Source organism: Rana temporaria, chromosome 1 (assembly GCF_905171775.1).
Source record: "Rana temporaria chromosome 1, aRanTem1.1, whole genome shotgun sequence".
NCBI lineage: Eukaryota > Metazoa > Chordata > Amphibia > Anura > Ranidae > Rana > Rana temporaria.
Window position 1 is genome coordinate 177,524,450 of NC_053489.1, and position 17,697 is coordinate 177,542,146.

At 41.9% G+C, this 17,697-nt stretch overlaps 1 protein-coding gene across 2 annotated transcripts in view; it reads right to left on the reverse strand.

Moving 5' to 3' along the window:
• Window positions 1-17,697, reverse strand: part of LOC120933357 (voltage-gated hydrogen channel 1-like) — a 64,754-nt gene that overhangs the window by 18,987 nt on the left and 28,070 nt on the right. For both annotated transcript variants that reach the window (XM_040346546.1, XM_040346554.1), the window contains exons 2-3: window positions 8,091-8,195; window positions 687-918 (exon numbers count right to left, since the gene is read on the reverse strand). In XM_040346546.1, the coding sequence (XP_040202480.1) occupies window positions 687-918; window positions 8,091-8,195 (337 nt within the window). The remainder of the gene's footprint in view (window positions 1-686; window positions 919-8,090; window positions 8,196-17,697) is intronic.

Here is a 17,697-nt window from a genome sequence, read left to right on the forward strand (position 1 = left end):
CTTCAATTTTTCTGGGAAGGCTGTTTGGTCAAACATTCCCATAGACACACTCGTATTCTTCCATAAGCACATTTGTGAGTTCAGGCACTGATGTGGACGAGAAGGCCTGGCCTTCAGTCTCTGTTCTAATTCATCCCAAAAGGTGTTATATTGGGTCAGGTGCAGGCCAGTCAAGTTCCTCCATATCTTTATGGACCTTGGTTTGTACTGGTCCAAATCATCTGGTGGAGGGGGGATTATGGTGTGTGGTTGGGCTTGGTCCCTTTGATCCAGTGAAGGGAACTCTTAAGGTGTCAGCATACCAAGGACATTTTGGACCATTTCATGCTCCCAACATTGTGGGAAGAGTTTGGGGATGGCCCCTTCCTGTTCAAAACATGACTGCACACCAGCGCACAAAGCAAGCTCCAGAATGACATGAATGAGCGAGTTTGGGGTGGAGGAACTTGACTGGCCTGCACCTCAACCCCCACAAATGCACTTCTGGAAGAATGGTCAAATATTCCCATAGGCACAGCCTTCCCAGAAGAGTTGAACAGAAAAGAAAGGTATTTTATTGCACGCATGCATTTTCCCTTTCATTTCTATTTTTAACTGAATCGGTTTTTATTTTTAAACAAGGTAAGGGTTCACATACTTTACACACAATACATTACATTATTTTTTTTATAATGTTTTCTATTTACCAAGTACAATCCTAACCACTCTCCACATCCTGAGTAAGATCAGCAGCCCGATTGCACGGAATAAATCTTCCCGTGTTGAGTAAATTACTTCGATAATGAAGGATACACCCACAATGGCTGCATCAAACACCTCACATTTATGGTGGAAAAATTCAACGCTGAAAGCAATTATTTTACACAAAATTTCCAACACGAACAAGGACACGATGGCCAAACTCATGTAGTGAAAGATCTAGAAGAAAAAAAATAATAGCAACACATTTGTTAACTGGACACTCAGCAGATTACATGTTTTACATATCAAAGTGTTATCATAATTGAAGGAATGATTACTAGCTTCAATTTACTGGATGTAATATAACCTATGGTGACCAATAGGTTACATCATTATTTTGCACAATTTCAAAAAAATCCCAAACATTAATGTATAATCAAAAATAAAAAAAGGTATGTGGTAACAGGATGAAATAAATCAGTGCAATGTTCTGAAAGCTGTAGATGGATTTACAGTACAACTGAACCTTCCAGTAATAAACGTTCAAACCAATAAACAGGATGGTGGCACATATTTTGGCACATGAACACACATTTAGAGTGGCAACACTACTACATTTATAGGTTAAGGAGGTGAACTTCAGACCTAGAGGAAAATAAAAACGACATGAACCCTCTCACATGATACAAGGGAAACTATTTTACTAATGAGGTTTTAGGTACATTAAATTGTCAGTTTAGCCAAAATGTTGGGATATGTTCCACTAAGGAAGTCAGTTGGATGAGTGATAGAAAGTCTTCAACATAACAAGTCAAGCTAAATATGCATATGTCATAACCTGGATAAACGATGTTGTAGTGAAATAGTGTCCACCATGTGTAAAAACTCCAATGAATGCCGTCCATCGGCTTCAGGTGCAGGCGCTGCCATCCTTACTAAGGAAAACAGGAAGTGAAGCCTTTCGGAATGGTCTTGCCGTCTTCTGGGACCTGTCTGTCTCCCAGAAGGCGGGGGGAGGCGGAGAGGGACTGTAAATACACGGAAGTGGAAGCAGGTACCTGGTGGGCCCCACCCAACATGTTTACCACACATGCATCTCAGGGGATACACCGGTGTGCACACAACGTATCTCATGATAAGACCGAGCCTCTGGAATCGCTCTGCTAATGCTCAGTTTGGTGTGTATTACTAGAGAGATTTTTTGGGAGGGTACTTGTGATCTGCACTGCCAAGACAGAGGGTCAGGGGACCTGAAGCCTCATATGACAGTTAGAGTAGAATGAAAATTCATCCTACAAGCTTTAACCAGACACTGATACAAGTCACAAGACTGCTATATACTGCTGATGAGAAAAGTTTTATATTTATTAAAATAATTGCATTTCCATGTTCTGTGGGAGACCGGATATAGAAAATGTAGAGTCCTGGGTTTAGTAACACTTTAAAGTGTTGGATATTCTGCCAGAAAGCAGCATTTCAGCAGGGAGCATGCCATTTCATACATGAGAGACTTCACAAGTGAGGGCATCATCCACAATTTCATACCATCACACTTGAGGGTATCCTCCCCAATTCAGTACCATCACAAATGAGGGCAGCATCCAAATGAGGGAATTATTCACACTTTTGCAACACCAAACATGAGAGTATCATCCATACTCCTGTGCCATCACACATGTGGGTATCATTCAGTATTCTGTGCCATCACACATGAGATTATCAGCCACAATTTCATACCATCACACATGAAGAATCATCCACAGCTCCGCATCACCACACATGAGGGTATCCTCTACAATTCTGTAAAATCATACATGAGGGTATTTATAATTCCATAATATGCCAGTGTTCATGGCAACAACTCCGTCATGGAATGTCTAATGGTTTTATTTTTGCCATTCGGTCACACAACGTTTGCAAAGTATATATAGAGTTGATGCAAAGCTGTATATGACCTGCTGTTTATCAAGCAACTATCTTGTAAGCATTTCTTGTATGCGGGGGATTACCTTTTTATTAATAAATGGTTTTACACTATGTAGAGCATGCCCTTGTATCCTTACATGTCCGCACTAATACACGCATTCATCCACTGTCAAGGATCATCATGTATACCGAGAGGAGCCATTGTTGTATCCAGAGAGGATTTATCAGGCATTAACTGACTTGGCGTCTGGTGAGTAGATTACCACAGGGGAGTGCATATGTTTTAATGGTGACGGAACTGAGGTTATCTATCCATCCACTATCATCTGTTGGGAGACGTCACACCGGGCTGTTGATTACATGAACTACCTGGGTGCCTTTCATTGTGAATGAGATCTGAATGGAATCCCACATTTGATCGCTTTTAATTGTGCTACAGTTGGATTTTGGACCTCTTAAAAACTGATCATCACCCCTGATTTTTAGTGGGGCAATTGGAGTCTTTACTGCAGGATATGAACTCGTATTTTTTGGAATCAATCAGATTTCAGTTCAAGTTCTGTTAATGCTTTATATAGGAGGTAATCCACAAAAGGGATACGCCGGCGTATCTACTGATACGCCGTCGTATCCCTGTTTCTATCTATGGAACTGATCCACAGAATCAGTTTACCATAGATAGGCAGAAGATCCGACATGTGTAATTGAATTACACTGTCGGATCTTAAGGATGCAATTCTAGGCCGGCCGCTAGGTGGCGAGGCCATTGCGGCTGGCCTAGAATATGCAACTGAACACTTAAGGCGATCCACGAACGTTCCCGACGGGCCCGTCGCACTAAATCTACGTCGTTTACGTCGAGTTGCGCCGCGTAAAAATAGGGCTGAGTCCTATTTGACTAAGCCCTATTAAGTATGGCCGTCGTTCCCGCGTCGAAATTTTAAACTCTACGTCGTTTGCGTAAGACGTTCGTGAATGGCGCTGGACGCCATTTACGTTAACGTCTAAGCAAATGACGTCGGAGCAACGTCAGTTAGCGCAATGCACGTCGGGTAAGTTACCCAACGGAGCATGCGCAGTACGTCCGGCGCGGGAGCGCGCCTAATTTAAATGGGACTCGCCCCATTAGATTCGGCACGCCTTGCGCCGGACGGATTTGAGTTACACCGCCGCAAATTTCCAGGTAAGTGTGTTGTGGATCGATACTTAACTTAGGAAATTTGCGGCAGTGTAACTTAAATCACTTAAGTTACGTTGCGCTGCGGGGCTGTGGATTTGGCCCCTAGTTCTTACCTGAAGCATACGTTTTTTTTTTATTATTAACTTGTTTGTATTATAATAGCAGCTTCATTGCAGGTTACTTTTTATACTATTGAGCGCTGGGATCAGAAGCACCTTTGGAAGTTATTTGATACTCATTTATACATACATATATATGCAGTGCCGGCCCAAGGCATTGTGCTGCCTGGGACCAAGAATAAAATGCTGCCCCCCCCCCCCCCCAGAAAAAAAATCACGCCAACCAAAAGGCCCCCACATTCATTATTTTATATCATGATAACTAAAGGGGACCTGTCATGGCTCTATACATGTATAAAGGAGTATAAAGAGGACCTGTCACTGCTCTATACATGTATAGGAGTATAAAAAGGACCTGTCATGGCTCTATACATGTATATAGAGGACCTGTCATTACTCTTTACATGTAAAGGAATATCAAGAGGACCTGTCATGGATCTATAAATGTATATAGGACTATAAAGAGTACTTGACATGGCTCTATACATGTATAAAGGAGTATAACGAGGGCCTGTCATAGCTCTATAGATGTATAAAGAGGACCTGTCATGGCTCTATACATGTATATAGAGGACCTGTCATTACTCTTTACATGTAAAGGAATATAAAGAGGACCTGCCATGGCTCTATAAATGTATATAGGAGTATAACGAGGGCCTGTCATGGCTCTATAGATGTATAAAGAGGGCCTGTCATGGCTCTGTACATGCATATAGGCGTATAAAAGGACCTGCCATGGCTCTATACATGTATCCAGGAGTATAAAGGGATCTGTGAATTGCCGGCAGCCACAATGTCTTTTGCGCAAACTAATCAATGTACGCTAATTGTGTTTTTTTTGTACCAAAAATATGTAGAAGAATACATATTCGCCTAAACTGAAGAAAATTGTTTATTTTTCTAAATTTTGGGGATATTTATTATAGCAAAAAGTAAAAAAATATATAGATTTATAGCACAAAAAATAAAAAACGCAGAGGTGATCAAATATCACCAAAAGAAAGCTCTATTTGTGGGAAAAAAAGGACATCAATTTTATTTGGGTAGCGGAACGGGCTGGTAGGCATCAGTATGCTGCCCCCCTAAAAGTGCTGCCTGGTACCCATGGTACCACCCGGTCCCATCATAGGGTTGGCCCTGTATATATGCAAAATTAGATAACAGATAACTGAATAAAAAAAAGGCCATACCAGCCTTTAATACCATATGTGATACCACGTCAAAGTGGTATGTGCAGGTTCTGCTGTAGCAAGAAGTACCATTGTGTAACATCCCCATATGGAAATAATCATAGTGTGTTGAAAGTAATGAACTCACAAAACAGACACTGCACAATACAGCACTGTTTGACCAGTTCATAGTATGGACTCCTTTCTTTGGTGGAAGAAATATAGGCGACACCATGGCAGATCAGCTTCTAAAAATGCTAGTTTTTTGTCTGTCATACCTTAGCATGAAACATACATTGTAAAACCTAAAACTACTGATCTGTGCACTTGTTCCAGGTTAGTCACACAAAAAGTACTGCAGACACTGAATTATGACAGCCACGCAATAAGCATGCACAGAAGGAGAGGAGAGCAATGTAAGTCTACAATTTTTCACTGCAAGTTTCCTTTACGCTTCCTCACAGATTCTCTAGAAGTAGGATTAAACACACTTATTTCTAATTCTATTACTGGAATTAGTTGCTTGTTATGTAATATGCAATAACCATATTTTAGATCAGTGGGATAGCATCTTTGGTTGAGTTGCTACATGTGACTTGCATGATACAGATTATTCTTGGCACTGTGACATATGCTCACTTATTATTACATATCAAGATGCCTACTCTGGAGGTATTCTCATTCATTGTAACCTGCTATCCCAAGATAAATGTATTATCTCCAGCATACAACAGTATAATCAAACATTAGGCGGGGGGGGGGGGGGGGGAGGGCATGCTTACGCAGCAAGAACAAAAGGCCAACCTGTATAAAAAGTAAGTGTCAGACACAATTCCACAATTAAAATTATCCAAAATATTCGATGTGCAACCAACAGACTTAAAGTGGTTGTAAAGTCTCAAGGTTTTTCACCCTAATGCATTCTATGCATTAAGGTGAAAACCCTTCTGTGCTGCCCCCAAAACCCCCCCTTTTTCTTACTTGAGCCCAATCCGATCCAGCGATGTGCACAAGCCCAGATGCTCCAGCCACTGTCTCTCTCCTCATTGGACAGATTTATAGCAGCAGGGGCCATTGACTCCCACTGTGGACTATCAAATCCAGTGACACAGGAGCAGGGCCAAGTCCCGCTGTCTGTGTGAATTGACGCAGCAGTGGGAATTGGGAGGGAGCCTGCACAGGTGCCCCCGTGGAAAGCAGCTTTTGTGGGGGCACCCGTTAAAAGGAGAGCCAAGAGCGCCGGTGGGGCGCCCCAGAAGAGGATTGGGGCTGCTCTATGCAAAACCCTTGCACATAGAAGGTAAGCATAACATAAAAAAATAAAAATAAAACCTTTACACTTTAAACACACTGGGCCAGATCCACATACATGTAGATCGGCGCAGCGTATCAGAGATACACTACGCCGCCGCACCTTACCTGGCGTATATTCGAATCCTCAGCGAGTTTGCGCCGTAAGTTACGGCGGCGTAGTGTATTTCTGGCGGCGGATTTCAAATTGGGCGGGTTTCATTTAAATGAAGCGCATCCCCACGCCGAATGAACTGCGCATGCGTAGTCCCGAAATTTCCCGACGTGCATTGCGCTAAATGACGTCGCTAGGACGTCATTTTTTTTACTTAGACGTGAGTTACGTCCATCCCTATTCACGGACGACTTACGCAAAAAATAAAAAAAATTATAATTTTGATGCGGGAACGACGGCCATACTTAACATGGCAAGTCTAGCTATACGCCGCAAAATACCAGCTTTAACTATACGCCGGAAAAAGCCGACTACAGACGACGTTAGAAAATGCGACGGCCGCGCGTATGTTCATGGATCGTCGTAAATCGCTAATTTGCATACCCAACACGGAAAACGCCACCCAGCGGACGCCGAAGTATTGCATCTTAGATCCGAAGGCATACAAAGACGTACACCTGTCGGATCTAACCCAGAAGCCGTCGTATCTTGTTTTGAGGATTCAAAACAACGATACGACGCGGGAAATTTGAAAGTACACCGGCGTATCAGTAGATACGCCGGCGTACTTCGTCTGTGGATCTGGCCCACTAAATTCATATGAAAATCTAATACACTTGCCAAAAATAATAAGTAGTCGCCCTTGGTGGATAAGAGCTGTATTCCAGCCAAGCAGCAAAAACCTGGGACTTCAAAATTACTTAGATTTCTAAAAAAAATCTAATATGTAGCTGAAAAAAAGGGAAAAATACCTAGTAGCTAATACAAGATGGAAAAATGCTAATAAAAGAAGAAAAAAATAAGGAAAAAATAAATAAAACACAAACAGTTTAAGGATAAAATACATCTATTGTAATTTAAAGGGGTGGTTCCCCCGAAATTCATTTTTAAAAAAAAAATCCTTTCTCCCGCTTAGTACATGTACAATAATGTACTCACCCGTCCCAGGAATCTAGGCGCCAGCATTCTTAATTCATCAGAAGGTAAACTTTATAAAATACAGCGATGGACGTTTCCATCTTGGCTCCTGGCATTCTGAAGCAGGCGCGCCGTCAGCACTGCACAGTACTGTGACAACGGCGCAGCGTCCTGAAAAGGACTCGCCCGCCCCCTTCAATGTACACACATCGTGACGCTGCGTAACGCTGCATTCCCAAGAAGCATAGCGGCTATGCTGGAAAGAAATAGACACGCCCAGCCCCACTCAGACAGACCAGGAAGTGCCTGCTTCACAGACCATACAGACAGGTAAACAAACGTTTTAAAAAAATTTTGTTTGGAGAACGTTTTTTAGGCTAACTGTGCCCTTGTGTTTAAGGTTAAGTTGTTAGATAGGTGGAACCTCCACTTTAACCTGTGTATTCCAATAAAAGGTGTGCAATTTTAATATTTTTATTGAATTAGTCTATCAGCTGCATATGGACTAGAATATTTGTAAAAGAAGATTAAAATGTTGGCTGGTAATATTAGGCATTAAAGGTAAACATGTTTTCCCCTTCTCTGCGCAGCCTCCCCTATCTTTTCATAGCTGCCCTCCACATTGTCCTTACCTTTGGTATAATATGGTCAACTTTGTCCACCAAGAGTTCCAAGTCGAGAACGATTTCAGTTACCACAAATAAGGCATCCAGAACAACAAGGCACACAATGACAATCTGTAAAGATAGGACAGCAATATTTAGTACATTCCCCCCCCACATTTGTACAGTTCAATCACATTAATACTACGAAGGAATCACAAGGGAATACAATGAGAAAGATACCAGGGAAGAGTTTGATTTTGCCTTGTCCCTTACATTTTACATGAATATGCAAATAAATCCATCACTGACATGCTAAGAGAAGAATAAATCTCTATAACCATCTGTCTCCATTACCAGACTTCCGTTCACTTAGCGTTCAAACAATGGTCAAATGGTTCTAACCCATACTTTTGTAGTTAAAAACAGGGTTACTATTTAAGGCAGGCAATACAGTACAGTAGGTGATCCCGATATTGTATTTCTATCACAAGCCCATCACGCTGGTGCTCGGCGCTGCAGCTTGTACTTCTCGTGCTTGATGTCCCCGAGACCATCCGCGATGGGCTTGCGCTGTTAATCAATACATTCTTAAAACTGTTGATGCTACATGTTACTGCAGGGTGGCGCTGGACAAAAACCTTTGTGCGCATTTCAGCTTTTGTTCAGGCCTCCTCTGAGCCCCCGGTTCGATCCCAGCCATGGCCAATCTTTTTTCAAATCCAATACTTCAGTCGGCGCAGGACGCCATTTGGCAACGCTATGAATTATGGTCTTTGTAGTTCTGCCATGCAGTTAACTGTTGTCTTTGTGGTGGAGGGGCCGTTATCCAATACAGTAAGGATTATCATGGGTGGAATTCCATTTTAGTTATAGTGCCAGGACCTTTCATGTTCACACTCAGCGGTCCTCCAATGGGTATCTCTAGCCAAAATCATTTTTGTTGGGGTCATACAGTTCTAGGAAACACTTTTATCAATTTTTTTATTGCTGCCTACAGTACAGTACAGTACATACAGTATGTATCTATTGGGAAGATTCATTCTCTCCTTATACTGGAGGTCTGAGCCAGTACATACAGTATATGCATTGAAAGAAATGTTGGTTTTCCCACTTTTGAATCCAGAGATCTTTGAGAAGTTCAAGATCCAGCCACCCAGGGGATGTTTATTTTACGGACCCCCTGGAACGGGAAAAACCCTAGTGGCACGAGCGCTGGCCAACGAATGCAGCCAGGGTGACAGGAAGGTTTCTTTCTTTATGCGCAAAGGAGCAGACTGCCTCAGCAAGTGGGTGGGAGAGTCGGAGCGTCAACTGCGACTTCTGTTCGATCAAGCGTACAATATGTGATGAGGCCATCTATAATATTTTTCCATGAAATAGATGGCCTGGCTCCAGTTCACTCTAGCAGGCAGGATCAGATCCATAGCTCTATAGTCTACTGTACAGTACTGTAGGTCATGGTGACCGTTCTTTCAGTGGGGATACTTAGAGTAAAGTACGGTTTTCAAGTGTTACAGTAACGTAACTATTTATGATGGATTTCCCTCCACTTTGGAGAGAATTCTGTTCACTTTCTGCTGTGTACTGTAGCAAGGACAGAAGGTTTACGGAAATTTACTAGACAGACCACAAAACAAATATTGACCAAACAATAAAATGACCAAAATGTTATACTGTATTACAATGTATATATTTGTTCAAGGAGATTTTTATAGCTATATTTTTAGATGGAATTCATGTTAGACCACTGTACCTGTAGATCATTAATGAAACTCTATTGTAGTGATTTTCTATAGTTTCAGAATGAAATAAATATATATAAATATATATATATATAATATATATATATATATATATATATATATATATATATATATATATATATTTATTTCATATATATATAATATATATATATATATTAAAAAATAAAAAATAAAGTTCTTTTCTGCTGTTCATTAAGTTGGTGGCTAGTAACTCTCCTGGTCTAGCAAGTACAGTAACTTACTTATGCCCTGATGAAGTTGGAGCATAAGGAAGTTCAAAACGTGTTGAATGTCTTTAATGCAAGCCAATAAATCAATTTGGGCTATTATCATTGGTCTGGCACTCCTATTGGTACTGTACAGTACATGCTGTACATTTTTTCTGCTAACCGTATGGGCACCCACTGGAAGTTATCGATGTCTTTTAAAAATAATTGAAGGTTTTAGATTAGCCCATTTACTGTATTCTTACCTTTTTTTTTTCTTACAGAAACCATTCAGCTGGTTGACCAGCACGCCCCAAAGTCGAGCGTGTTTTTTTTGGGGTGGTGGTGTGTGAATTTGTCTATTTTGTGTTCTAATTTATGTTTTTATTAGATAGATTTCATTATGGACTGATTTTTTGTATAGTAATTGTTATATTTTGTATTCTAACAAAAAAGCAAGTAAAAGCTCAATTTTAAAGATACCTGTACTTTTGAGTATTTGTTCTTTTTTATTTATGTTATTTATGTTTGTGTACCACACCATCTTAAAGGGGATCATATCTGGCGATCTGCACATTCAGGGATCATGTACAGTACTGTACACTACTGGACAGTACAGGAATTATATATTGGTTGCACCAGCAATAGATACATACTATATGGTACTGTAGAAAGTACAGTACCATACACATACTGTACTGTAATGGACAGTAGGAAACATACTGTACAGTATTTTGAAACACCCCCCCCCCCTAACAACTCTGCCAGTTGGGGTTTTGGGCCAGTTTACAGGCACCGCCCATGGCGCCAATTCTCTTCCCTCCTCGGCTCTCAAGGTTGCAATGTGAACAGAGTGGGGGGAGGGGAGCTGTAATTTAAACTTGCTGAGCCAGAGCTGTGAAAAAAAGATTCTGTTACTGTAGGCAGGCCACAAGGTTGTCTACTGTAGCACTGAAAGGTGTCCCTCCTCTCACCCACACCATCCAACAGCACAGAAAAATAGTACTGTACAGTACAGTGCACAATATTCTCTACAGTATTTTAATGTAGTTCAAACAAACAAAAAAGGCAATCGTTTTTTCACATATAATGTATATTTATTTCTGCAGTGTCCACAGCACATTAACTACTGTACATGATACAGTATTATTTAACATTGCAACTCAAGTGTCTTTATTTCAACTTTGACCAAGGGCATTCTCATGACATCCTGAGGAATTTGTTAACTTTGTCCGTACAAGCTTGCACATTGTCCCCTTGGAATCTTTGGTGGACAAAGTCGAGAATGGTTGCTTTTAGATTTGCGGGGATTCCCGGTTTGTGGTTATTACCATCAAAATTAACCCTCTTGGTCCACTGCTGGTATTGTTCCCATGAAATTAAATGTTTCAAAACAAGCCGGGCCATATTCCCCGGTTTGTTGAGCGAATGCAGGACTATAAGGGCTGTATCCTCTTTGGTTATGACTGGGAGGGCAAAGTCTGGTAATGGGCTTTCTACTCCTTGCCACCGACGATACAGTACAGTATTGGTATGTCAAGGACACTGGCCTTGGATAGTTTCTGACTGGGGTGGTCATTGAATCCAAGGGTGTGACAGATGTGAAGGAAACTGGGCTTGGATTGCTTCTGACTGGGGTGGTCATAGAATCCAAGGGTGTGACAAATGTGAAGGACATTGGGCTTGGATTGCTTCTGACTGGGGTGGTCATAGAATCCAAGGGTGTGACAGATGTAAAGGACACTGGGCTTGGATTGCTTCTGACTGGGGTGGTCATAGAATCCAAGGGTGTGACAGATGTGAAGGACACTGGGCTTGGATTGCTTCTGACTGGGGTGGTCATAGAATCCAAGGGTGTGACGGATATGAAGGACACTGGGCTTGGATTGCTTCTGACAGGGGTGGTCATAGAATCCAAGGGTGCCACAGCAGTAACTTTGTCATACATTGGTGGTGTCAGAGGTGCAGTGAGATGTCTCCGATCGCCAACATCTGTGGGTATTTGCAAAATAGGAGAAAGAGTAATCTGTGAATCGCCACCTATCTCTTGTGGTGCCATGTAATTCTCTTGCAAATCCATCAGGCTAATTCTGTGCAACCGAGTGTGTGCAAACTCCTGCTCCAGCCTCTCTTGCCCAGCCTTGAGTTCCTCCTGTCCAGACTTAAGGTCTTCATGTCCAGTGTGGATCTGCAGTACACACTCCACTGCTCCCGCCAGTGTTTTACGCAGTAAGCGCACCTGACGTTCCAGCCGCTTGAGATGCATAAGGTGTTCACTATTATGATGTCTGTCAACTGTCTGCCTCGAAAAATTCCTTCTCTTTTGAAGTCCATGAACCCTTTTTACTCCAGATGCAGGGAGTTTTCCAACTTCAAGTGTTGCTGGCTGTGCAGGGGCCGTGACGTCATCGCGTTCCGTCCTGAACGCCGGCTGTGTTTCCTGACTGAGTAGCGAGAAGCATGGGAACACGAGATCGGAGACGCTTCCTTTTACCAATGTTGTACTTTTTCTACTCAATTGTAAGTGCATTGTTTATTAAATCCTCCCCGTTTTAAAACGTTATAAACTATGAGAGGTCCTTCTTTTTTTGTTATATGATTTTCTGGATTATATGCTAAGCTACATTGAGATCATCCTGATGGTTAAGGTACTGGGAGACCAGACTTCCCCAAGTCATTGAATAATGACCAAAAAAAAAAAATTACAAAACGTTGTCACTAAATGATATATTTCTCACACATGCCATGGGCATATGTGGAATTACACCCCAAAATACATTCTCCTGAGTACGGGGATACCACATGTGTGGGACTTTTTGGGAGCCTAGCCGCGTACGGGGCCCCGAAAACCAAGCACTGCCTTCAAGATTTGTGTGAGTGAAATCAAAAATGTATGTCCTTAGAAATCTTGAAGGTGGTGATTGGTTTTCGGGGGTACCATACGCGGCTAGGCTCCCAAAAAGTCCCACACAGGTGGTATCCCCGTACTCAGGAGAAGCAGAAGAATGTATTTTGGGGTGCAATTCCACATATAACCATGGCATGTGTGAGAAATATATCATTTAGTGACAATGTTTTGTACATTTTTTTGTTGGTCATTATTCAATCACTTGGGGCAAAAAAAATTAACATTCCATGGACTCAACATGCCTCTCAGCAAATAGCTTGGAGTGTCTACGTTCCAAAATGGGGTCATTTGGGGGGGTTTTGTGCTATTTTGGCATTTTATGGCCTTTGAAACTGTGATAGGTAGTGAGGAGTGAAATCAAAAATTTGCGCCCTTAGAAATGCTGAAGGCATGGCAAGGCGGTGCTTGGCGGCTAGGCTCCCAAAAAGTCCCAAACAGGTGGTATCCCCGTACTCAGGAGAAGCAGAATGTATTTTAGGGTGCAACTCCACATATAACCATGGCATGTGTGAGCAATATATCATTTAGTGACAACTTTTTTTTTTTTTTGTCATTATTCAATCACTTTGGACAAAAAAAAAAAAAAAAATCAATGGACTCAACATGCCTCTCAGCAGTTTCCTTGGGGTGTCTACTTTCCAAAATGGGGTCATTTGGGTTTTTTTTGGGCTATTTTGGCATTTTATGGCCTTCGAAACTGTAATAGGTAGTGAGGAGTGAAATCAAAAATTTACACCCTTAGAAAGTCTGAAGGCGGTGATTGGTTTTGGGGTCCTGTACGCGGCTAGGCTCCCAAAAAGTCTCACACATGTGGTATCCCCGTACTCAGGAGAAGCAGCAGAATGTATTTTGGGGTGTAATTCCACATATGGATTGATCGGTGGGTATGCCCACCATTAGAATACCTCCCTTCATCCACCCACTTCTAATGATGGGCATACATGCACCATTTATATATGCCGAAGCATGGGGGCATCCTCCCGCAAAAAAGTTATGCCGCGTACACACGGTCGGACTTTTCTATGCCGTGTACACATGGTCAGACTTTTCCACGGGAAAGCCTCCGTAGGAATGTCAACCGTATGTACGCGGCATTAGGAGCAAAATCGCTCCTCCGCCCCTAATGCCCCCATGCTTCGGCTTATATGCTCTTTTTTTAACTGTGGTGGTGAAATCACCTCCTACAGCATTGGAGTCGCGGCTTTATATATCGTGGGAGCAAACGCTGTTGCTGTCAAGATAAATAAGTCCGCGCAACAGCTGAATGGCGTACCTGAAAACAGTAAATTACATACCTGAAAAGCAAGCATGAAAAAAACATACCAATAAAACTTTGCAGAATAGAATACAGTAAAAAAGAGAAGAACAATAGGGAGAGAATAGAGAGGGAGAGAACAATAAAACGACAACTATTTTTTTTTTTTTTTTTATATATATTTTTTTGTGTTTTTTTATTTTTTACTTTTTTTTTTTTTAACACTTTTTTTTGTAACTGTAACTGTTCAACTTTTCGGTTCCAGGTTTGGGTCTCTCAAAATGCGATGGCATCTTGGGAGACCCTGTGTAATGCCGCGTACACACCATCACTTTATGCAATCTAAAAAATCGACGTTTTCTGTGATCTAAAAAAACAACGTTTTTGAAACTTCAATTTGAACAACGACGTAGCATACACACCATCGCTTTTTCCAAACGCTCTAGCAAAGCGCAGTTCCGTAAAGCACGTACGACGTCCCTATAAAGGGTCGTTTCCATGCGGAAGACGGCCTCTTTTGCTGATATCGTGTTGCTGCGTGTTAGTAAAAGTTTGGTGAGAGACGATTCGCGCTTTTCAGTGTTTGTGCTTTAAATTTCGTTTTCTGGTGTACAGTTTGTGTATTTGTCGTCTGATCTGTGATACAGTGCTTGTATTCAAGACGTATTTGTTTTGGCATTGCGTTTTGGTGTGCACGGTGCTGTTTAGCAGGTCGTTCTTCAGATGCTATTCTGTACTTCAGGGCGTAATTTTTAGTCTGATCTGATTTGACGACCGTTTTCTAGCCATGTTGCGGGTACGAACTCGTCGCTGAGATCGTGCTGTGCTTGTTGTTAGGATGTGTGCTGCATCCCGGCAACTGTCCATGAAAAGGGTGAGGAGGAGGTTGTGGACCAAGAACTGGTTGCTACGCAGGGACCAGTTCTGTCATATGCCTCTGCTGCGGGAGCTCCGAGAAAATAACCCTGATGATTTCAGGAATTTTCTTAGGATGTCTGACCCCGTATTTCAGCAGCTTTTGGCTTCGGTGTCGCCATATATCACCAGGCAGGACACTGTTATGCGGGAAGCCATCACTGCTGAGCAGAGCCTAGTTGCCACGTTGCGCTACCTTGCAACAGGGAGAAGTCTGCAGGACTTGAAGTTCTCGACGGGCATCTCCCCCCAGGCTCTGGGCCTCATAATCCCGGAGACCTGTTCGGCCATCATTCAGGTTCTTCAGAAGGACTATGTTAAGGTAAGTGGTGTCCTTTCAATGCCCAAACTATGCCCAAACTATGCCCAAAAACACTCCCTAATTAACCGGTTTGTAATATGCTGAGAATGTTCACTTGGTCTCTATGTATGGTGGTTTTCAATTTTTTTTAAGCCCTACATGTTTATTTTATTTAGCCAACCTGTCCAGCATTATTTTTTGTGGCCAAACCCACCTAGCCTAGTCCCTATATCCCGCTTTATTTGTGTCCTCCATTGTAGTGCTGCATTTTGTGTGTCCCTATATCCCCCTTTATTTGTGGCCTCCATTGTAGAAACCCCCCCCCCCACATTTTTAAGGATTACATTGTAATATTTTGACAAAATATATTTTAAGGTTATTATTTTTGGGGGTTGTTTGTCAGGTCACAAACTCATCTTGGGCCCCCCCTCCCCCTAATTTGTTTTATTGCACATCAGAGGGGGTGATTAATATGCTTAGTGATCCCATATTATTTTGTAATATTAACAGATTTTTTAATTTTTTTGGGGGATCCCTTGAATGTTTTGAGATATTCTGTTCACAATTTTTGTTTGAATGTATTTTTTCTTATATTTCTATACAGTTCCCCACCACGCCACAGGAATGGCAGACTGTGGCAGCGGACTTTTCCCAGCGTTGGAACTTTCCGAACTGCGGAGGAGCCATTGATGGCAAGCACGTCCGCATCGTGCCCCCACCCCATTGTGGATCCCATTTTTACAACTACAAGGGGTTCCACAGCGTTGTTTTGATGGCGGTGGTGTCTGCCAACTATGATTTCTTGTACGTGGATGTTGGGAAAAATGGTCGGATGTCGGACGGCGGTGTCTTTGCGGAGACGGAGTTCGCCCAACGTCTTCAGTCAGAGGACCTAGGGTTGCCACCTGCGGAGGATAACGAAGAGGGTATGCCCTTCGTGTTTATTGCAGATGAGGCTTTTGGTTTGGGTCCCTACCTCATGAGGCCATTTCCCCAACGCATCCTCACCCATGAGAGGAGGGTTTTTAATTATCGGCTGGCCAGGGCAAGACGTGTGGTAGAGAATGCCTTTGGAATCATGGCCAGCCGATTCAGATTGTTTTTAACTGCAATGAACCTTGCGGAATACAAATGGAATCACATCATCTTATGTTGTTGCATTCTACACAATTATTTAAGAAGACATTTGCCAACTTACCTACGGTATTGCCTGATGAGGCAGATGTTGTGGCTCCGGAGCCGGGCCGTGAGGCTAGCCATACAGGCTTGGCCCCCCAAACTGCACGTGCAGTGCGTCAATCCTATGTGGATTTTTTTATGGGGAGGGGGGCCATTGCAATGCCCAATCTTGTGTAAAAAAAAATAAAAAAAAATTCTTGAATAAACAGTGTAATTATTTAGATTAGAATTGCTTTTTGTAATTTTGGGGAATGGTTATTTTTCGTAGGTTCTCATCGAGCCATGTGTTTGAGATGTACAAAATTCCCATCAGTGTCAATCTTAACAAACAAAATATACCTGAGTTATTTAATGAGTCAGCATTGATACAAATAACTAGCCACACATTTTTTAGAGTACAAATATGTTTATTTTTTTCCCAAAATTAGGGCAAAATATAATCACTTTTTTGTTTATTTTTTTCTTCTTTTTTTCATTAGGACAAAATATATTCACTTTTTTTTTTATTTTTTACATTATGACAAAATATAATCACTATAATCAACATTGATAACATTTTTAAGCTGGCGTTCCAGCGTTTTGGCTTTGTGCCGAATTTCACGGCAGGCAAGATGGATGTCCTCGACTTGGGCCCTGCATGACAAGACCTCTGCGATGAGGAGCTGGGCACTATAGGTGTCAAGTCCCTCACCTGCCCGATTTCTTCCTGAAATGTGTGACCAAAACATGTATTAAAATTATGTAGGCCTACATCTACATTACCTGAAGCTGTGGTATATGTTACTTTACCCGATGTTGTGGCAGGTTCCCCTTCGTCTACATCCCTCGGAGGTGTGGCTTGGTTTGCTTGTGCCTCCTGCCTTGCTGCTTCATTGTGCCCTATGAGATTGAAGAAAGGGAAAACATGAGCTTAAAACATTATAGCGGCCTGAAAGTCAAAGAACATATATTATTAAAAATTAAAGATGGCAATATTGTTGTTTTTAAAAACCATTCAAATAAGATAGACCAGTATTTTAACCATTCACAAAGTAATTATAAATCTTGGTACATTTGGTCTCGTTTTCTACATGGAAGCTAACCAAGTATCCACTGGATCTGCTCACC